This window comes from Anabrus simplex, chromosome 4 (genome assembly GCF_040414725.1).
Source record: "Anabrus simplex isolate iqAnaSimp1 chromosome 4, ASM4041472v1, whole genome shotgun sequence".
In the NCBI taxonomy this organism is placed as follows: Eukaryota; Metazoa; Arthropoda; class Insecta; order Orthoptera; family Tettigoniidae; genus Anabrus; species Anabrus simplex.
Genome location: NC_090268.1, coordinates 26,920,853 through 26,944,783, shown reverse-complemented (window position 1 = coordinate 26,944,783; position 23,931 = coordinate 26,920,853). Strand labels below are relative to the sequence as shown.

The window sequence follows — 23,931 nt, the reverse complement described above, 5'->3', positions numbered from 1 at the left end:
ACAGCGGAACCTTGGATTGCGAGCATAATTCGTTCCGGCAACCTGCTCGTAATCCAAATCGCTCATATATCAAAGCAAATTTTCCCATAAGAAACTATTGAAACTCGGATGATTCCTCCACAACACAAAAACATTTATTCGCATAACATTTCTAAACCAAAATATAACGTAAAACAATTAAACTGCACTTTACCTTACAATAGAATCATTGTTGGTGTGAGGGAGACGAGAGATGACATGAGAAGAGTTACTGTGTAGCACGAATTTCACAACGGAATCACTGCTATCGGTTGGCTCATTGGAAGTGTTTTCTTTTCGTGCAACTTTAACGAGGAACCTGTCCAATGACTGTTGCTTTATCCTCTTTTAGAGGATTTCACGAAAATGTGACATTGCATGGTCATTGAACAGATTTCATCCACTGTAATCATCTCCTTCTTCCGACCGAATTCCTTTTTAGCCTTCTTTTCGTTCACAGGGCCCATCGTTGCAGAACAGTTATATCACAGATGACAGAAACAAAACATGTACACTCGTATGGTGTTGACTATGCGAGCGAGGCACGCCAACTGAAGTCCAGCGCGGGAAATGATTACACACACTTTCCCAGGAAGGAGAGTGGCAGGGGGAGGGGAAAACAAAGGCACAGGGGAGGTGGAAACGTACGTACACGTGACGCTCGTATTGCGAAACCTCACTTGCTTATCAAGTCACAATTTATTTACAATATTTGCTCGTCTTGCAAAACGCTCGTAGACCAGGTTACTCGCAATCCGACGTTCCACTGTATAACTATCAGCAAGGAGCAGAAACATTGAATAATGTTGTAATGAAACTGACAAAGAAATATAACTTTCAATATCATCTTTTAAATTCTTTCATCAAAGTGCATTACTACTCCACATTACTGCCATACACTTAAGAAGTAGAAGAAGAAGTGCAGGAGAACCTGAATTATATGTTGTAATTAAGGAATAAGCAAACAAATAATTGGTAAAGACAGACATTCCATTCAACTTGTTCTTACTGTATTTCTATTTGAAGCGTTTTCGTGATGTTCATTCCCATAAGGTTCCCGCTCACTCAACAGACAAGAATGTCATGTGTAGTAGTGAATGGCAACTCTAGCCTTGCACAGTGTCTCTTCTTGGATGCTTTATACCTTCTACCGTATTTAAATTTATAAAACATGCAACATTTTAAAAAGTTCTAACAGGCACGTGAATTTAGTTGAGATTGATTTCTTGATCGACATTAAATGATTTATTATGTAAGAAGTAAAAATGGTCTGGTAATCCAATAATTGGTTTATTGAGTGACATAATCAAGGTTCTACTGTAATAATGATAATAATAATAATAATAATAATAATAATAATAATAATAATAATAATAATAATAATAATAATCCATTTAGTTAGTTGACAGTTGCTTTTCTGTCTCATACAAATTTAATCGTCTCAGATTCATTAATTAGAATGTCTCATTACTAATATGTACCTCTTTCCTATGCTTTAAGAGTTGTTGAAGGTGTTAAAATATTCTTTCAGAAAATAACTCAATATTTTGGAGTTCATCCAGGTGAATCCAGGATATTGCAACTGGCAGCAGCCTTCATGGAGAAAATCAGCATATAAGGCAAAACAATATTCAATTTATAAGTAAATTACATTGAGATGATTCTTTCAGCACAGAAGGAATTTCGTTAAAGAAGTCTGTGGACTAATGACTTTTAAAAAAAGCAAGCAAAGTTTCAGTAATTAGCTGTTCAAAACTAGTAGTCATGTTTTCTTGTTCTGTAGTGTATAGCATTCCTGTATAGCATTCCAGTTTTTTAGCTGAATTAATGTTCAGACTATTTACAACTTACCCATCAAGAGGATTCACAGCAATAGCTCTTGGTTCTTCGAGATCATCTTTAATCAGCACTTTTCTCATGTTGCCTTCAAAATTGGCCAGTTCAATGGTGTTCTTCCCTGTATCTGTCCAGTAGATGTGATTGTAAATCCAGTCTACAGCAAGGCCATCCGATGTTGTCAAGTCGTTCTTGATCACGACAGTTCTTTCACTGCCTTCATCAATTGGAGCTCTAGAACAATCACAGTTCAAATTTTAAAAATAAAAGTCAGCTTGCAGTTTTATGAGACTGTTGCTATTATGATAATAGCCATGGGACCTCCAGTTTTATTTGGAATTTGAGCCGTAAGAAGGTGATGGACACTTAGTTTCAAAAATACATTGGTAGGGATTTGAACCATAGCTGCTTTGCAAGAAGCAAGTGACAAAGCCTTTCAGCTAACATACCCTAAATTGAAATAATGTGCAATAATTATCAGCATCTTTACTAGAATATACACAGAAATAGCAGCATTTACTTGGACTTCATCTTTCTTTTTTTCTTTCTTTCTTTCTTTCTTTCTTTCTTTCTGTATCTGTATCAAAAAATATGTGAAGTTAGCAGAGTACCAATTGTAATTTATAAAGGAGGAAATAAAATTAATTCAAATTACTCACATGGAAAGTAATCTTGCCATTACAAAAATAAGTGATCAATTTGGAAGAAGTCCAACAAAAGCAAAGGCACATTTGAAAAGGAAAAAATTAGGTGCCTCTTAGTTGTTTGATATAATGATATTTAACAGAAATACACGCAGGGTACTGACCCCAATTGGAAAGACAGAATAGTTTAGGAATAAGACTGGACCAAGACAGGCGAGTGTGCTGTCACCTCTTCTTTATTATGGTTATGGACGAAAATGTAAAGGAAACAAAGGAAGCCTATGGAGATAAAGAGATGAAGATACTGCTATTTGAAGATGGTGATGTGATCTGGGGAAAGAACAGCAAAGAAGTGCAACAACTAGATGTACTGAACGAAGAAATTGAGAAGTATGGCATGAAAATCATTGCAGATAAAAGCAAGACTATGGTTATGTCAAGAGGGGAAAGGCAAGGAAAGGGCACTGTGAAAATTGGAAGTCAGAGTCTGGAAATTGTGGACAGCTTTAAATACCTAGGAAGTGAATTAATGCAAAATGCTAGGGTGGACATGGAGATTAGTAGGAGGGTACAGCAGGGGAATGCATTTTCGAAGGGTAAGAAAAGTTGTTTGGAGCAAAGAAGCACCAATGAAAAGTAGAGAGATAATGTACAAAATGTACTATGTATCCATACTGACTTATGCAGCTGAGACTTGGACTTTGACTAGTAGACAAGAGAGTAGAATTCAAACCAGTAAAATGAAATTCCTAAGTATGATAGGAAAGACAAGGAAAGAGAGTGAGAAATGAAGATGTTAGGAAGGAAGTTGGGAGAGGAAAGCTAAATGACAGAATTGAAAAGAATAAACTAAGGTGGTTTGGACATGTAAAGAGGATGGAGAGAATAGAATTCCAAGACAGATGCTGGAGGCAAAGTGCGAGGGCAAGAGAGCAGAAGGAAGACCTAGAACAAGGTGGATTGAATCCGTGAAGAGCGGCTTAAAAAGACAAAATTTAGACTGAGACAAGATCGTGGAAGAGGAATGGTGGAAGGAAAGAGGAAGATGGAGAAGTGCTATAAATACCCCAACTTGGCAGGAGATGGATGAGGGTAAATGATGATAAAGACAATCATCCAATGATTCACTGGTGTGCTGAATATCTATAGTATTGTAACAGTTTATCGTAACTAAAGTATGAAGAAATTTTCTAAATATTTCAGGTGTCCTTTTTGTTAATTTCATGCTTACATTCAGTTTTACAAATTTTCTTCTTTATTTTATTATTGCTGATATAATAAGGCAGTTGGTGACAAGTAAACTGCACAAGTGATTATTTTTTTGTGACATACATTAATCATCACTGGGTTGGATGCTTTCAGATGTATAATTCTGTTATTAAATGTCAAGGGTTTGTCTATCATAGAAGTTAGTGAAACAGTGCAGAACAATGTCCAAACATGTCTGACTGAAATCTTACAGGTAAAGAGTAGCTCAAAATGGAAGTTTAATGTAAAATTTCATATATACTAATCAGCAAAACATGAGTCACACTTGCACTTTTTAGGAAAATGTAAATGTAATGCACCAAATGTTATTCTGAATGCAAAATATTTTCATGAATTATTGAGGCATCTCTTATTACATCTTACTATACACTTATTTAAACAAAAACCATCATTTTAACCAAGAATTAACATGTAAAATGGGAGCGAATTGAAGTCGCACAACTGATCCTTCGACCACATTTGAATTGCCTTCCTACAACACCACCACTTAAACTAACTCCTGGCCGCTAAAGAAGTGCACAAACATTTGAAAATGGCTCTGGACACTCAACAATAGGTATTACCATCATTTGAAGCAATAACAACTTTCATCTTATTCACTTTGTGGTATAGGGCCCAGTCCCACAGTGCTCAGTGTAGTTTACGTCAGGACTTAACGCTGGCCACTCAAAGTGACAATACATCTCTCCTTTAGGAACGTTGACATGCACCGAGCGTGAGTATGGGTGGTGGTGTGCATTAGAACAAAGATTTCACCAATATAAGAAGCAAAAGATATGACATGTTCTGCTATTTGCTATAAGATAGGTCTTATAGCGACGATAGAACGGGAACAGCCTAGGAATGGGAAGGAAGCGGCCATGGCCTTAATTAAGGTACAGCCCCAGTGTTTGCTTGGTGTGAAAATGAGAAACCATGGAAAACCATTTTCAGGGCTGCTGACAGTGGGGTTCGAACCCACTATCTCCCGGATGCAAGCTCACAGCTGCGCGCCCCTAACCGCATGGCCAACTCTCCCGGTATGACATGTTCAGGAAGAATCTCCTGTAAGTACGGGTGGGAATTTAATGCCCCATTTTCAAAGAACAACTCAGTCCAGGCATGACCACCCCCCACAACAATACCGTAAAGAAACCATCAGAATGTTCTTGCTGTTATAATTTTGTGGCTATTTCTAGCCGGGTGCAGCCCTTGTAAAGCAGGCACTTTGACAAGAATAGGCGGCATCTGCCATTTTACAGTGGAGGATAGTGTTGTGCGAGTTGCAGGTATGTTGGGAACAGTACCAATACCCAGTCCCCGAGGCAAGGGAAGACACTCACCTTTCAGCCAAGAAGCCAGACGGATGTTCTTGCTGAGGAGGTACAGGTGGTGTAATGCTCTCCAGGTCTCGTCCACACCCTTTCCCTGCCATTTGCGGAGCTGAGATTGAATATGGATTGATCACTGAAGAGGAAATTGCTCGTTTGTTCCTGTGTCCAACTCCGATGTTCTCGAGCAAATTGAAGATTGGTTAACTATGCTGGGTGTAAACTGGGGACCTGTAAGAGGTCTTCTCAAGCACAGAGCTGCCTCTCTCAGTATTCTTCTCACTGTCCGCTGGACAACTTCATGGCTAAATGGTCCAAGGAATCCTGAGTTCAATTCCCGGCTGGGTTGGGGATTTTAACCTTCATTGGTTAATTCCTGTGGGCTGGGAGCTAGGTGTTTCATGCCGTCTTCAGTGTTAGAATTCATCTTAGGCAGGGCCCCATCTTCACAGATACACAGGTCGTCTATAGGGGATCAACTTGCAAGAGCTGCAGCAATCCTCTATGGAGGCCATATGCCATTTAAAAGAAAACTGTGCAGTCACTAATAAAAACATTGCACACTACCAGATATCTTCTAGCCTGTACAGCTGTCATCTCTGGTTGATACAGACCATGGACAACCTGATCCAGGCCGTCTATTACGACGATGATGATGATGATGATGATGATGATGCGTGTTGTTTAAAGTGGCCTAACAACTAGAGGTCATCGGCCCCCAATGGTACAAAATGTAACGACAATTTTAAAGTAAAAAATTCATCCACTGACCAGAATTCAAAACAAGACGATGAAGAATGAATGGATGAATATAAATTTAAAATAATCAGCAGATCCAATTCACAAGAAGTTACTGAAAGTTAAAAAAACATTCCTAAATCGATCCACTGTGTAGAATTCAAAAAGACTATGATCAACAATGAATATGAACTTAAAACAATCAGTGGATCCAATCCACAATGCCCCACTGTCCCAGAAACTACCTGAAAACAACAGTATTACTGACCAAGGGACTGCTTCAAAAGCACATTCTTGAAATGACGATGCTTTACGTCTAAAGGGGTCCAAAATCCAGGTCAACGGCCCCTCATAATGCTACTTATCGCTAGTAAAGTAGAACCATGGTATTTTTCATGTTGCAGTACTAATTAAAAGTAGTGTAGACTCACTGCGTTCCACACATTATGGTACTACTCACAGGTATCGTACGTTGTACAGGTAACCCAGACCTATGGTGTTTCTCACATAATGGTGCCACTCAACAGGCAATGCTAACCCATGGTGTTCCTCATCTAGGTGTACTAAAAACCCACAGTGAACCACACTCTGCTGCTATTCATCACAAACCTATTGTGTACCTAGTACAGTGGTACTACTCGCAAGTAAAGGCGACCCATGGTGTTCCCTGCATGATGGTACTTAACACAAGTAGTTTCATGGTTCTAATACAATCATCCCTTGGTTGCCTCTTTTAGTTGCCTCTTATGACAAGCAGGGGATACTGTGGGTGTATTCTTCGTCTGCGTCCCCCACCTACAGCGGGTAGAGAGAGAAAGAAAAAACAAAATGGCGTATGGCTTTTAGTGCCAGGACTGTCCGAGTACATGTTCGGCTCGCCAGGTGCAGGTCTTTTGATTTGATGGCCGTAGGCGACCTACGCATTGTGATGACAATGAAATGATGATGATGAAGACAACACATACACCCAGCCCCTGTTCCAGCAAAATTAACCAATGACGGTTAAAATTCCCGACCCTGCCGGGAATCGAACCCGTGACCAAAGGCCAGCATGCTAACCATGTAGCCGGACAGGCCATCTATGAAAGGTGTTGTGTTTTCAATATGTCTTGCAGCTTGGTGCTCACTTGTGGGCGATGTTCCCAGCACAGTTGGAATGCAGTATAACATCAATTAATGCTGGAGCATTTACACACTAGCTCACAGTGGTGTGCACTGAAACCCTGCTTGCACTGCTGGGGTATAAAATTTTGTATTTACATTTTCTTATTATTTCTTAGAATGTTCCTTTATCAAGTAAAACTGCAAAGAGCTAAGTCACTGCAAGTACAGCTGTCTCAATAACACGTTCGCTTTACTCCAGTCCAGGTCTCTCCAGCAAGCTGGGTTTCTTTGACGGCACGAAAGAGAGCTACCCCAGTGAAATTCAAGTCACTTTGTCTCCTTCTCTTCGAGTGGAGGGGTGATAGCTGTTGGCCTCGCTGCAGATTCACAGAGTCTTACTGCAGCAGGGCAGCTAGCTTGGGTACATGTTAGTTGTAATAGATAACACTAAGTGTTCAGCGCCACACACCAGAGGCCACAAGATTAAACAATATAGCCTCTTGCAGATAGTCTCGTTAATAGAAACAGCCATTTCATGAAATCAATTGTAATAAAAGTACTTATTTTATTTTTGGATTTCGGCACGTATTAAGTTTTTGGTAGCTATTTATTGATGGCATGTGTAGATTACGTTTTTCAAAACACACAGAAAAATATTTAGGTTGTCCAGCATAAACACAGAGATAAGTGCAAAGTAAAATAATTTTTTATTTGGTTGCTTTGTACGAGTGGGTTTGCTTATAATGATGGTATATTGTGTATTTCTGTAGCATTCCTCTTGGATTATAGGTGAAGTTTTCGCGAGTTCTATGGCATTCTTCATGAATATAACAGTCGTATACTTTGTGAGGAATACTACCCCTCATTTGTCGTTGCTGTACCTACGGTCAGTAAGAGAGTGAAACTGTAAAACTTCGGCAATGCTAAAATACCGGCTAAGTTTTGCTCATTCAGTTTAGGTTAGCTTTTTAGGTTAAAAACAAGAAGTTAGTCCCTGCATATTTCTGTGAAAATCATGACTATACGATTACGAAGCATCAGTGGGTGAAACTCTAAGTACATTTTTAAAAATCTGCTGTAGCTTAAATTGTTATGGTATAAGCTGCCTCTGTGGATCCGTGGTAGAGTGTCGGCCTCCGGATCCCAAGATAGCGGGTTCAAACCCGGCAGAGGTAGTCTGATTTTTGAAGGGCGGAAAAAAGTCCATTCGACACTCCATGTTTTATGATGTCGGCATATAAAAGATCTCTGGTGATACATTTGGTATTTACCCGACAAAATTAATTAAATCTCAGCCATAGACGCCCATGAGAGATCTGATTTACTCTGTCTGCCCTCTAGTGGGCCGAGAGTAAAACGGAACGTCAAAATTGACGAGCAGACAGCCAGATGGCGTCAAATTGAAATGTCTGCACACGGTAGCCGAGGCCATACGATTATTATTTTGTTATGGTATCGTCACTGCTGTGCGACTATGTGGTTGAAAAGATTCTTATTCAAGAGAGTTGTAATAAGGAAGTTCTTTAACCCGTTAGCGCCATGTGTTGCCATATTGCAACGATTTTCGCACCTTTTTCTTTTAGTACTGTTGGCAATAGAAAGAATCTGTAAGACTATGGTGTCATCCGACAGAGATGTGTTTATAGAATCAAGTAATAAAGTTTATTTAATTTTAAAATCTACAAGGAGTAGTGGACTGTTGGTTATTCTCAGATTCCTACAAAATGGCTGCCAGCTTCGCGTAAGAAGGGTATAAAATTTATAAATGAAGTTGTTTCATTAGATTATGTTTACAATAGTGTTGTGCGCACTTAATTATATATGTTGTAAGCATATGAAATAGTACGGGTGCGTGCTGAATCATTAGCATTGCCATGGCAACGCTAGGTGTTTATATTCAGTAAAATTTCTGCAGCTGTCGGATCATGTTTACTTTATGCTAATTCATACATCTTCCTTGCAGGAAGATATTTTCCCTTTCAGAAGCACTGGATATGCTACTGACTGAAGATCTCAATAGTGATGTTTTAGTGGAAACATCCGATGTAAGTGTAGTTACAGACGAGGGCTCTTGGTGATGATAATGGCGGGCTTATTGAAAATCTCAGCTTTTGACAGTTATGTGCCAGTGCTGAAATGAAGCTTGTAAATAATGAAAGAATTAGGATTAGTGATGATGGTGAAGGTGTGTTACCAGAGGACGAAGTGCCTTTTGTGTCTACTGATGCAAGATCTGTTTCAATATCTTAAACTGCAAATGAGCGGGTAACTGATAGAGAAAATAATAAATCAAATTACAAACCAAGATAGACGGAAGGGGCTGATTTTGATATAGGGTGACTGTAGACATTTCCGGAGCCTAATTACAGCAAGTACAAATCCATGAATATTGTTCACATTTTTTAATTGTTTGTGGATAACCAGCTGATTGAACATTCAGTTCAAGAGACCATAAAGTACCGGTTTGCAATGTTTTTAAATTGTATAGACCCACAAATAACTTCTGATGAAATTTGTTGCTCTATCACCATATTTTTCATTTCTGGATACAATAAGTTACCCTCCAAATGTTCTTATTGGGACATGCAGGATGATACGAAGACAGGAAAAGATTGTCATTCTCTATATCTGTGCCGAATGCACAAGTATTGAGGGAAGGCTTTTATCTGCCTCAGAAAATACTGACTACTTAGTTACTCTATAATGTGTAACTGCATCTGAAGTACTTTGGTTCTCCATTTCCCTATTTTTGATTTTATTCTATTGTTCCAGTGAGAGTTTCATTTTGACAGGCAAAAAAAAAAATACATATATGTGTCTCTGTACTGCAAACAAATAGATTTTCCTTTATTCTTTTAGCTGTGGTGTGAATAAAAAGGGATATCTCATATTCTTATAATAAATAATACCGAGATTTTTCAACACTGTTGTTCCACATCAAACAGACTACTCTGCAACCTAAATTCTTCTATCAAAACTCATTGTTAAAAAATAGGTAGTGCAAGCACCTAGCATTACCATATGGCAACCTAGCTGTCCCAAAATTCTGAAACTTATTTCATTAGTTTATTTTGGTACCAAACATGTGGTAAAACACAATAAATTAATTGAGGCACTAATGGGTTAATATCCTTATTTATTTATTTATCTAATCTGTTTGTTATATTTCCACTTGACTATCAAATGAGTTTATAAATTGGTGGCTTGAGAGAGAGAGAGAGAGAGAGAGAGAGAGAGAGAGAGAGAGAGAGAGATATAGGGGTGGGGGTGGAGATTGCTTTTTCTTTAAAATTACAAAATAATTTGCAGCTGGGGTAAAAAATGTGTTCACTACATGCCACTGCTAGTTCAAAAATAGGAAAGAATAGAGACAGCAAAATAATGTAAAGCTCCTTCATAGGAATTTGCAACAAAAAACACAAAGGATGACTTCCATTATTGCATTATTCATTTTGTAAACACAGAGCTTGTTGCCTAAAGTGTAATAAGTGCTATCTTCAACAATTAAGAAGATATATTGCATTTTGAGTACCATTTTAGTACATTCAGTGTATGTTTCCTCAAACAATCCAAGTTTTACACTTTTTCTGTATGTCAGTACTCCAACAGTTAAGTAGAAAACGGAGATAATCAACGGTAAAATGTGAACATTTGAAAAGAAAACATTTATACTTACTTGTAGATTTTTTGATCACTAACATCACTCCAGAATATCATGCCTGTTCTGAAGACGAAGTCCAGGGCTGTTGCGCTCTTTGTATCATTAACAATAGCAGTCATTTCGTGATGATCCAAAGATATCTTGCGGATGTCATGACGTCTTGCAAACAGCAGCGAGGCATGTCCTTCCATGGCTTTACAACGGGTATGGTCCCGGGGATCTCGTAGATAACCATCCACACACTGGCATTTGAATGTACCTTTCTCATTGGTGCACAGTTGAGAGCATGCTCCTGGTATCTCACATTCATTGATATCTAGTAAAATACCAAAGTTTCTTTATATATATTTTTACTTATATGATACTCATGATCTTAGGATGAATTGAATCGTGCAGTCGAGTAAGGAACGAAGTCAAAATCGGCCATTTTCATTTTATTGCCTCATTTACCGCACATAACCAAGCCCTATCGTTTGGTAAAGGAAAGAAATAAGTCAGCCTTCTCCTTGTGGGAGAAACTGTGGATGGACATCAGGCATATTGTGAAGAAACGCACTAAGTCGATGACTTAGTGCGTTTCTTCACCACTTGCTATTCATGACTTAGTTCCATTCTTTGCCGCACGTTGCATGCGATGTAGGTATAATAGGGGATATTTCAATTTACGGCATTGGTACAACACAAAGGAAACATACTGGAGGGAAACAGAAATCGTACGGTACATGGTGGGTTATAGTGTACAGTATTTCAGTTTGTATCTCGGTGGATGACAAAGTGATCTATGTATTACGTTTGAGAATATGACTCCGAAAAGGAAGGCACAGCCTGAGGGCCATAAACATAGTGTTCTGAAACACGCAAAACTCAGAGGACTGGCATATGTGAATAAACGTGGGAGAGTTGTGGAAGGCAAAGAAACCGGTTCTGACTGCAGGTAAGTAAGGAGCTTGAGAAGTATTACTAGGGATTGTTTAGTAAATAATATTCTAACATGCAACCAAACTTTCTACTCTTGTTTTAGATAACAATACGTATGGTACAGATTTATACTTAGTATTAATAATATGTTATTCTTCTAGATGCAGAAAGAAGTGCTTTGAGATTATAAACGAAGAGGCTCGCATGTCCATTCTTTCCAAGTTTCTTCAACTTCCTAGTAAGGATGCACAAGATTTACACTTGCAGCGCCTCATCGAGAAGAATGAAATTAAGACCAGAAGACCGAGGAATGAAAATTCAAAGCAGCGAGCAGCAAGTTTCACTTACTTTGTTATGGATGGCAACAATAGAAAGAAGGTATGCCGTTCAGCTTTTATGAGCATGCATGCCGTCACTCAGAAAAGAGTATTCCGTATCACAATGCTTCTTCTTCTTCATGGAGAAATTCCCAGGGACAAGAGAGGAACCAATCCAAATACCAGAAAGATACCGGAAGATGTCACTAAACTGATATCCGATCATATTCAATCATTCCCTCTGAAACGGACTCATTACGGAGGGAAAGAAGTGCATTACTTAGATGCCCGCTTAACTATTAAAGAAATGCACAACATGTTTGTCACAAAATACCCGGAGTGTGGAGTCAAGTACAGCTTCTACAGGACTTATTTTGTTGAGAATTACAACTACCGATTCGGACGACCACAGATCGATGTCTGCAGCAAGTGTGAGGAGTTCACAGCTAAACTTAGGAGTCCACATATTTGTGAATCAGCAAAGCGTGCAGCTCAGGCTGAATATGATGTTCATAAAAGAAGAAGCAGGAAATTCTACAGGTCTTTGAAAGAAGTTGCAACACTATGCAGAACAAATGACAAAGTGACAGGCCTTGCCTTTGACTTTATGCAAAATCTGCCCCTGCCACACATACCGGTGCAAGAAGTGTTTTACATGAGACAGTTGTGGGTGAATGTGTTTTGTATTCATGATCTTGCAACGGACAAGTGTGTTGTGTATATGTATCATGAAGGCCAAGGAAAGAAGGGTGCGAATGAAGTTGCTTCTTTCCTGAAAGATTATATAGACGAATTTGTGTCAGAAAATGTTGACCAGTTACACGTTTTCTCTGATGGTTCTCCAGGCCAAAATAAGAACCATACGGTCATAAGACTAATGCTAGGCCTGGCAGCTTCAAATCGATTTAAGGAGATTAGACAGTACTTTCCCGAGAGGGGTCATTCATTCCTACCATGCGACAGGGACTTTGGGCTATTTAAGAAAAACATTAAAAAAGTAGACAGAGTTTATACTATCGAAGAGTATATGGCAATTATTGTAAACAGCAAAGCAAATGTTACAGTTAAGTTAGTAGACTCAAGTGCAGTATTTAATTTTGACAAGTGGTGGCCTGAGTTTTTAAAAAAAAAGTGACTGTATCAGCTGAAACATCGACAAAGAATACTCCTCGTGCTGGAAAGATTGCATTTTCTCCTTCTCGTTTAAAGAATACAGATATAGGGCAGAGAAACCAGGAGTTATTGTAGCACTTCCCTTCATAAACAGCATTGTGAAACATACGTTTCATCTTGGGAAAGGTAACTTTTGCACATTTTCCTTGCAACCAATGGCAGCATATCCAGAGGGTGGGGTTCCAATAAAAGCTGAGAAAATAAAGGACTTGCGTAAACTGTTGAAATATGTTGCGAATGAGGATGCTTTGGCATTTTATTTGGACATTATTTCGCAGCCAATGAATTCCCCTTAGGTTAGTAGTCTTGGTTGTAATACTGTAGTTATTTGGCGCTTCAAGGTCATTTGTATTTGTTTTCCCTGTTTTTTTCTGTTGGATAAACTGTAAACAGTGCTTATGTATTGCATTAAGCTATGTTTAATATATAACAAAGGTTGGTGTAGTTTGTATGAGAGATTTATTCCCAAACTCCAAATTTTTTCGGTATTATTGGAGAAAGAAACCAAGTCAAAAAAGTTTAAACGGTCATAAAATTTATAAATTTTTCTTGAACATTTTCCTGTTACCTCCATTACATATCTATCACTGATCTAAATATTATATAAAATAATGGGAACTATTCATTGAAGCGTGTCGAAGAAAATCAGTTTTTTTGCTCTCCTGAAAAGTAGCAAAATCTGACTTAGTTCCTTACTCGACTGCACGATTCAATTATGTTCAACAGAGTACAGTATAATAGGAATTAACTGAGGGATGTTCCACCACTCAACAATATATATAATCTATAGCATTTATTGAGTGAAAACTGGTTTCAATTCCCTTGAAATCATCATCAGTTCACAATAAATAAATAAATAAATAAATAAATAAATAAATAAATAAATGAAGGATCTTAATCAACATGAAAACTGCCTTAAATACATTTTTAATTTTTGACATGGGCTATATGACAAAACACATTACTATTTAAAGAAAGTCCTTGGATCCAGGTCATTATTATACATTTTTTAATGAGTTTTTGTAACATTCAATAAATTGTTTCACTTCATGGGTTGGTACCTGTATCTCAAACTATTGAAGATAGAGAGCTGACATTTTTCACAGAACTCTTAGGCAGATAATGGATTAATGCAGACTACTTTTAGCATTCTAGGTGAAATACTTCCCATATTTAGTTAGAACCAACCTCTGAAAATGTTCAATATTTTTTGTTTGTACATATAAAAATTCACACTGTAGAATTCTCATATACTATAAATGCAATAATGGTCTGCTTTGAAGAAGAAATTATAGTGAATATCTATGAAAAACGTCATTCCGGTAAAGTTACTAGTTTCTTAACTACATGTACCTCATTAAAAAATTCATAACAAAAGTAATTTTTAGGAAAGCGCAACTTTAATGGGTTTAAAATACTTCTAGAGGTATAGTGAAGTGATCATAATAATTATAATCTTGTGCATTCTAAACTTCAGTAGCAGGAGTACCATGAATATAAGCAAATATTGGAGCATTTTCTGCGATGCTCACGTACAAGACCTCTTAAATAATACAATAAAGGAAATTGCTGATTAATTTGGATTAAAAGCTCCCAATTCATTGACAATGAAATGTACTAACTTAACAATTAAGATCGATAGTAATTAGAGAAAGTAATTTTTTTGCAAATTACAAACAGTGAGATCTATTAACACTTCCTAGCATCCTATCCTTCAGATACTAATGGTGAACCGTTTTCTCTTACCATCACATGTTTTGTTATCCATTAGCTTGTAACCAGGTTGACAGTCACAGTAGTAACTGGCAGGAGTGTCCACACATTTCTGGGAGCAGCCACCATTGTTCTCGGCACACTCATTGCGACCACATTTTTCTCCAGGTTCGTCTTCCCAGTTGGGACAATCAGGCTTCTTGTCGCACACTTTTTCTAAAGGAATGCACATTCCACCACCACATTCGAACTGTGTTTTAGGGTCGCATTTAGGAACCGGTAAGGCTGAAATGTGGAAAATACAACATTAAGAGTAGCAAGGAGAAGAACACAAATTACTTTCCTTCACTGAATTAATTCCAGAAACTTCGTTTTTGACACATGACCAGAGCCATACACAGCTTTGACAGGCCATGGGCAAATAACTTGACCCAAAAGTGCTCCGGGCAAGAACAGTTTGTTAACCTCCCTTACAATGATGATGACAATGGCGTATGGCTTTTGGTGCTGGGAATGTCCGAGGACAAGTTTGGCTCGCCAGATGCAGGTCTTTTTGATTTGTCTCCCATAGGCGACCTGCATGTTGTGATGAGGATGAAATGATGAAGATGATGCATACACCCAGCCCACACGCCAGCAGAATTAACCAATTATGATTAAAATTCTCAACCCTGCTGGGAACTGAGTCCAGGACCCCTGGGACAAAAGGCCAGCGTGCTAACCATTTATCCATGGAGCTAGACACCTAACAGTTAAAAAATTTAACAAGTAAACTTTCAACGGCATAATTACCACCACACAAACACGATCGCTCAACTAGAAAATTAAGATTGAAAGCCAAATAGACAAATTTAGTTGTGAATGACAATGTGAGCAATTAACATTGTTACACAATAAAGGAAGGGTGGTGAGACAAACGATGAGGGAGAGTAGACAGGCAGTCTCAACAACCGCATGCTCTTCCCCTGTATACAATAGTGCGGGTTCTTCAAAGCAACGTAAAACCTAATAAATTGCAGGTACGACCAGAAATTTTTGGTAACTTAATTCATTTACTTTTTGCTTTTATATTCATTTAGATACTTTTTTTTCCAGCTATGACCCGAGCCTCCGTCCCAGGACCCGGAAAAATGGCCTGAGAAAACTGGTCTGTCCATGGCCCTGCATATGACAGTTTTGATATGATTTTTTAAAAAGTTGCACAGACAAGTCTTACAGCAACGATGGGATAGGAAAGGGCTAGGAGTTTGAAGGAAGAGGCCGTAGCCTTAAGGTACAGCCCCAGCATTTTCCTGGTGTGAAAATGGGAAACCAAGGAAAATCATCTTCAGGGCTTCTGACAGTGGGGTTCAAACCACTATCTTCCGAATGCAAGCTCGCAGCTGTGCACCCATAATCACACAGCTAACTCACTTGGTACCAATTTATTTGTGTTAGTTTTAGCTATTAGCCATCTAATTTACATATCATTCTTAGTTGAAGCTTAATGCTCTCTAATGAATAATGATATACATGTAATTTTAGTCTCCTTGTTCAGAATTTATGAATACCTTAAATTACATATGTAACAAAACTGCTTTCACTAACCCTTATTCCTTTTATCAGTGCAAACTAAATTAATGGTATTTATTCTAATACTTACTGCAGTTTTCTTCATCGCTACCATCTGTGCATTCAGCTTTTCCCGAGCAGTGGAGATGACCAGGAATGCAGACCCTGTTTCGACACTGGAATTGGTCGGCTCGGCAAGTCATGTTTGGGCACCGTGACACATCTTCGTCACTAGCATCAGGACAGTCTCTGTCTCCATCACACACCCAGGATTGGTGAATGCAGGTCATGCGGTCCATACATTCAAACTCGCGAGACAGGCAGTGCGATATTCTGGGGCCAGGCTTGGGGCAATCCTGGTAACATTTTTAACTTCATTTATTACTCTGTTTGGTGCAAAGTACAAAAATGTTTCTTCATTTCTTGACATAATCCTTTCTTATAATATTTTACTTTCACTTGAGTCCTGAAGTTGTTAAATACACAAACAACTGAAGTTATAGTTTAGTAACAAAATTACTTTAATCAATGATATTTTTAAACTATAACGTTCATCAGATGACTCATGGCTAGAAATGCAGAAATTAAACTCAGAAAATTAGAGGGATTTTTTTTCTTCATAAATCTGTTTACTTTTGTACATTTCACAGATAAATAATATTTTAAATTTATTTCATTTGAGTTACAATTAATGTTTTCGTACCTGTTCATCTGATCCATCCTGACAGTCAAGGTCTCCATCACAGTGCCATCGTGCTGTGATACACAGGTTGTTATCGGAACAATTGAACTCTGTATTTGGAGCACATGTGGTTGGTGGACAATCTTTTTCATCAGAGTTGTCTCCACAGTCGTCATCTCTATCACATCTCCAACGCTGCTGGATGCATTTACCATTTGCGCAGGTGAATTCGTCCGAGCGACATGTCTCGTCTACAAGTAAATTAATAATAGTCTGTTAAAGTTTACTGAATGTTCGATCTTCACTGTACAACATTAAGTGTCTTCAGTCAATGATTAAACATACCATTAAGTAACGTTCCAGGGGGGAAATGAAATATTTCATAAAGGCCTTACAATATTTGTACAAATTTTAACAGGACATCTTTCTTACAAGCACAGAATAATTGTTCATGATATTTTTGCCTTTGAATTCTTGTGGAATAAATTAAAGTGACAAATCTTAGAAATATACAAAACCCACACGAAGAAGTTTTATCAATTTCATTTGATATTTGTTCTGTTAAAGGAAAGTATCCTTGCAACACAAGATATAAAATTTGATTGATTTCTAATGAAAAATTTCTATACAAAACTAACTTTTAAAGATGCTGCTCTAATATGGTTTATTTCATGAATTTAAATGATTTGAACTCTAAGAAATAACTTTATCATTTAAATATCTGTTGTAGTTTTAGTTCTTTCCACACAGTGCTCTGCTAAGGGAGAGATTATTGGTATGAGAAGAATAATTCTTTACTTTGTTGCTTACTTTACTTTGTGCTTTTCATTTTATCTCTTAGTTAATTTTGTCAGTTGAATATAGGGTCATTAAAAAACTGAAAGAATCTATGTGGAGTATTTGAGATTGTGCTGTACAACTCTGACTTAAATATCAATTATAGATGGAACTACAATACTCTACATAATTTTACTATACAGATCTACTTCTCTATAATTTTAATGTCCAAAAATGTGGTTCTAGAATTATTAACTTTAACAAAATTTGCTTGTACAGTGCTCTAAAAGCTAATTCTACTAGAAGACAAATACAAAACACATCAACATAAAAATATACACTGATGTTTTAAAGTTCATTCTCAAGAGATAATGTTTTGACAGGAGACGAGAAATAAGCTGCACTACCACTACTAAAAAATTAGCTCTCAAGAACAACAGATTGAAAGCAACACAAACTGTATACACACAGTTACTTACCTGTGGCTGGAACTGACTCGTCTACAAACTAATAATTAAATAAATGTTGAATTTTTATACTTACCACTGTACTAGATTCTGGCTTATTTCTTTATTAGTGAATTTTATTTGGCCCATAATCTATGTGAGTATGATTGAAACCAAAGGATGAATGGGTTTAGTCAATTAGTACACCATACCCACCAATATAAAAAAGTTTTTTAAAACCAGAATTGTGTTTCCCCTTTGTGATGATATGTATTATAATGTTATAAAGTAATTCATAAATATGGTAAAAGCTTCCTAAAAAGCCATCATATGAATCCATTTCCCTCATTAGTTCCAAGATAAAGCCAAAGCTTTGGATTACTTCAAATGTCATGCTACTTTATCTAAAAATGCTGTAAATGCTAAATAATTTATTTTCATTTCCACTTGCTTATGTTCTTCCTTTGATAAATTTCCCTTTTTCTTCTTTGCAGAGTATGGGGATTTTTAATAAACTGAGATTCTATTTCATCAATGTCCGTTGGGATCTAGATACGTTGGCAGCAAGTACTTCAAAGTAAGTTCCACTTTTAGGGATGGCATAGAATTAAATGTAGGAGCAATACAATATTTGAAGGGAACTATCAATATCTATTGTGTTATTAGGTCCTTAGTCTACAGGCTGATTTGATGCAGCTCTCCATGTCCTGGTGTTAACTCTTCCATCTCTACATATATTTGATTACATTTCTTCCCTAAGGTGTTTGTCATGCTCATGTCTAGGCTTTCTCTTACCATTCTCACCCCCTACATTAAAAAAATAATCAACTCATCTCAACAAATTCTGATATCTCAATCTGTCTTCTTCTGATGAAATTTTGCCAAATTTGATTCAGTAAGTCTCCATTTGTGATTTGATCTACTTGTCTGACCTTCAACATTCTTTTGTTACTGAAGATTTTGAAGGCTACTATTCTCTTTATTTCTGCTTCAGTTATTACACGTGTCTCACTTCCATACAGAACCATGCTTCATTCAAAAGTCTTCAGAAATATCTTTCTAACATGCATATCTATATTTGTGATGAGCAAATTTTTCTTAAAAGTCTTTACTTCAGCTAGTCTGCATCCTGTCATTATTCTATCATCATTCATTACTCTATGTACTACCAAAATAGCAATATTCATTAAATTTCCTTCAAGACTTCATTTCTAATGTTTATATTCTCTGTATCACCTGCCTTTGCACAACTGTGTTCCATTGTCTCTGTTTTAGACTTGAATATTATCATCTTGTAGGTACTCCTTTTCCAAGACTGTGCCCATATCATTCAGACTTTGGTAGGATATTGTCTGCTATCTAAGATTTGACTGAAAAAGAATTCCTTCTCCAAATTAAAAAAGGAGAAGAGAAACAATCCAAAATAGTTCATTTTCTAAGATTTTAATCATTTTTGGCACAACAGATATTGGTATTTACATCAAAGTGAATCATTTATTCACAGATACTGGCATATCTTGTTTTCTGTAAGTTCTTCTAAGAAAAAAGGCTGCATAGAACATTTTAGGGCTTCATTTCCGTTTTTATCTCATCACAATCTATCCTTGTCATATATAGAAATACAGCAATAATTAAAGAGACACATAACAGGAACAACACAGTGACAAGTCAGTGTTGAGAAAGAAAGAAAGAAAGAAAGAAAGAAAGAAAGAAAGAAAGAAAGAAAACAAAAAATGACAAGGACAATTTCCACATATTCATACGTAGCTGTCTACAGATAGATCAGATCCCAGTTCATTGCGTTTTTCCTGTTACGTGTTCCTTTCTTGCTGTATATGACTTTGAATTTCACTTGTTCGTATTTTTCCATTACCTACGTAAAATCTATCAGCAGTTGAATAAAAAGTTATCTGTTGATACTGTAATTATTACAGCAGGATCTGATTTTGTTAGGAACGTAATAATTGTTAAGAAAGTACCAGTAGTAATGTTATGTGTCAAGCAGTCATTCATGCAAGCACCAATTAAATAAAATGCTGAAAGCAGTTTTCCACATCAGTTAAATTTGCTGTATTTTCACTTCACCTTGGAAAACAACAAAAAAATTATCACAAGTTCACAGACCAATGTGAATTGAAACAAGCAAGCAACCTTCTAGAAAACACTTCTCAGTGAATTGTTAATTATGTTCAGTTTTGGACACAATCTGTTTCGCACAACGTACAGGGAAATCTTGTGTAGCAAATGATTTGGTAATGAATGTCTGCCACTAAAACAACAGCCCACATTTCAGATCAGTTATTGTGTCTAAAGATTTTGACTGAAAGCAACTATTATACTTTTTAAGGTACCCATATTAAGTTTCCTGCAGGAAGATAAATTCATAGTAAAATCAAATATTTTTTATAATTCTATTAAGTAGGCTACATTTTAGTAAAGAATTTGATAGGTTTTTGTGGTATCAATGAGATTAAAGCAAAGAATGTCAATTCTGTATACAACCAACATTCTGGTAACATCTTTTGACAGGGTAGATTTTATTGGAAAGTGGGTACTGTTATGATGAATATTATAGATCCTGCATACTTAGGACCATTCCCATTGAAGGTATGGTTCCTGGAGGGGAAAATCTGTTAGGAGTTTCAGAATGCATTAGTGTTGGGAGTCTCCACAAGAAGTAAATCTTAATTGGCAAAGACTAACATTTATTAGCTACTGTAGTATGTGTAGGACTATTTATTGTTGTTATTGAATGTAAGTTGTTGTTACCATAGCTTTGCAGAGCTATTATTTAATCCTTGCAACATGGATAGTGTTTGATATTTATCGTAATGTAAAATAACTAATCCATAGTTATATATTTGCTAATTCTGGTTCTTTTCGTTCTTTTCAGCACCTATCAACTAAACAGGACCTCTTCTATGAACAATTCAGGGTAACTTGAAATCTTGAATACCAATTTCAGTACAACACCATCTGGAAGCAACAGCAAGATGAAGTTGTGAAGAATATGAAGTAGGCTATCTAGTATGAGAATACTGATGTTCGAGCTACAATTCCTGATGTTCTGTTACTTAGGAGAAATTGGAATGAATCGCAGATTTAAATATGTTATGATTACTTTGACATCATAATAATCCCAATATAAATGGTCTGTTATAGGACACAATAATAATCACCGTAAACGTTTTTAACTATCTATTGTACCTGGTAGCTGCTTAGGCAAGGCCTTGAAACTTGGAAAGATGAGAGTTTGATTTTCCATTAGGAAGTACAAAAGAGTGTTCATTTCTAGAGAGGCATTCTGCCCTGGGTTTCACTTGGCGAGCAACAGAAATGAGTACCAGTTTAATTCCTGTCATAAGAGGCGACTAAAAGAGGCCCGAGAGTCTCTGAACTTGGGAGCGTGGGTTGGCGTCCACGGGGCCCATAGCCGAGTTATGGCATTGCATCCACTTACTCGTGCCAGGCTCCTCACTTTTATCTCTCCTATCCAATCTCCCTTGGTCAACTCTTGTTCTTTTCCGACCCCGACGGTTTAGGTTTGCGAATCCTGGGAAGTCTCATTTTCACACCCTTCATGGCCATTGTCTTTCTTTGGCTGATGCCTTCTTTTTTCAAAGTGTCGTATCCATTCCATTTTTTCCCTCTGATTAACATTATAAAGAGGATAGTTGCCTAGTTGTACTTCCTCTTAAAACAATAATCACCACCACCACCACCACCATCTCACTTTACACTAAGGTTGTGTATAATGGAAGCTTTTACTTTCCACCCATCCAAGGTATGGAGGTGACGTGACTGTTTCAACTTCACTTACTGTACCTTTTTACTTTGTAAACAAGTACCACAGTTCATCACTTCAGCTTCTTATATCAAGTTTACGTTGTGATCAGAGGTGTATGATTGTCAAGAATATTGTTTGCCAAATTGGTACGAGTAGTAAAATTTACCATCTACTGTAGTTCTGTAACATGAGAAGTATGTTTGAACATGAAGGAAAAAGACTTATGTTTGGAGTTGGATCTAAAAAAAAGAACTGTTATTCTTATCTCCCTATTTTAATGCTAACCAGAGGCATATTTGAAAGTTGTCTTTTTGGAGGAAATGGGTTTTCAAATAAGGGAACTTCACTGCTATTTTGTTTTACGCGTTCTCTGTTGAGATCAATGAATGTTTTGACTGAATTGAAATATTTGGAACAGTATAGTATGGAAAAACATGACTTGTTTCAACCACTGCAAAGTATAAGCTTAAAGCCATTGGATTTAAGCTACCCGTATCTTGATGAAGCAGGTCTTTCAGAAATGAAGTTTGTACATGCTCTTGAATATGTCACTGGTAAAATGTATTTGTGTTAACACATAAGGTACAGTAAAGCAAAAAGGAAAAATTCCAAGAAGTAACATGTTATAAACATATTAAAATTCAGTTTTTAAAAACTCTGTTGTATTATGCATGTCTAGAAAAGTGAATGATGTATGACTGTTAGATATACTGGAGGAGAAAGAAACCACCATAAACTGTTTGTTTCACTACATAGGTTATGTATACTTTGTGATTTTCAGAAACAGTAACAAATTCTACTACAGCTTATTGCGATAAAAGAGAAAAATAATGTAAAAATGTTATCTTTCTGAATTGTTGCAACTGTGAACATTAGTATTGTATTACAGTTTGGAGGAACCAAGTGATGAGTACTGAGAAATTCCAGATTCTTTCCCTTGCATTCATTGTAAGTGATATTTCATAGCATGTATTTACATCTATATGCTAGATTAATGTGATAACAAAAACCCAGCATCGAAGGAACATAAAATTACCTAACCATTTTTGTATCAGCTGAATCCCTAGACAATACTACTTAACTATAAACAAGTTCAGTTTTAATTCTTGAATTTCTACAAGGTAGTTCTGTAGAGAATGATATGTAGACTATTTAAGTTAAAACATTTTTTCCCCGATAACTTATAGTTTTTAGGTCTATCATTTTCATGTGCCATCAGTATTTAAGTTTAAAAATAAGGTAATTAAGAATGTTTAATGGAGCCAAGTTTGACTGATTAATTTTGTCCATATAAAATTATACATCAATTTTTTTTCACCCCCTTTGTGAATATTTGTACTTGACATTTTTAAGAACTTCTGCAGCAAATTTTCTCTCCCTCTCTGTTTAAGTGGGGGAGTGTTAAAAAATGCTGATTATCAAACTAAGTTTTTGGCAATGCTGTGATAGGAATGGTAATGGCTATGGCCTCAAATAAGGTACAGACCTGCTATTTGCTTGATGTGAAATAGTAAATAATGGAACACTTATGTTCAGTGCTGCCAATCGTGGAATTTCAACCCACCATGTTCTGAATGCAATCTTAAACCTGTACAACTCATTTTGCAGAGCCAACTCGTTTGGCGAGTGTGTTCCTGTGATGGACTGTTTGAATTTAACTACTGGTAACTTAATGGCATAAACTGATATAATAATAGTTTGATTATTGAAATGCTCATGTCCAAGATTTTTAGTAATACTTTTGCTTGTTGAGATCCCAGAGCAGAACAAGAAAACAATTGTGAATGTAAATTATGTTTAAAAAATCTGTATTATTCACATGCTTCAGTATTTTCCAGATTTCACTTCAAATAGTTTGTAATATTTTGTCAGTTACCCAGTAAGGAGGTAAGTTCAATTTCATATTCTATATTATAATTGATTATAAATATTATGGATAATTACTATGTTTATGTACTTCAGCAACACAGATATGTATAGTGCTTTA

The 23,931-nt window shown here is 36.7% G+C and overlaps 1 protein-coding gene and 1 long non-coding RNA gene across 4 annotated transcripts in view; one reads left to right on the top strand and one right to left on the bottom strand.

Moving 5' to 3' along the window:
* The window catches only part of LOC137500401 (uncharacterized), a 35,443-nt gene extending 18,977 nt beyond the window's left edge, over positions 1-16,466 (top strand). The window contains exon 3 of the long non-coding RNA XR_011018022.1: positions 16,349-16,466. This is a non-coding gene — a long non-coding RNA (uncharacterized lncRNA). The remainder of the gene's footprint in view (positions 1-16,348) is intronic.
* The window catches only part of LpR1 (Lipophorin receptor 1), a 138,629-nt gene that overhangs the window by 37,649 nt on the left and 77,049 nt on the right, over positions 1-23,931 (bottom strand). For all 3 annotated transcript variants that reach the window (XM_067145022.2, XM_067145021.2, XM_067145023.2), the window contains exons 4-8: positions 16,956-17,185; positions 16,344-16,608; positions 14,735-14,986; positions 10,596-10,896; positions 1,870-2,088 (exon numbers count right to left, since the gene is read on the bottom strand). In XM_067145022.2, the coding sequence (XP_067001123.2) occupies positions 1,870-2,088; positions 10,596-10,896; positions 14,735-14,986; positions 16,344-16,608; positions 16,956-17,185 (1,267 nt within the window). The remainder of the gene's footprint in view (positions 1-1,869; positions 2,089-10,595; positions 10,897-14,734; positions 14,987-16,343; positions 16,609-16,955; positions 17,186-23,931) is intronic.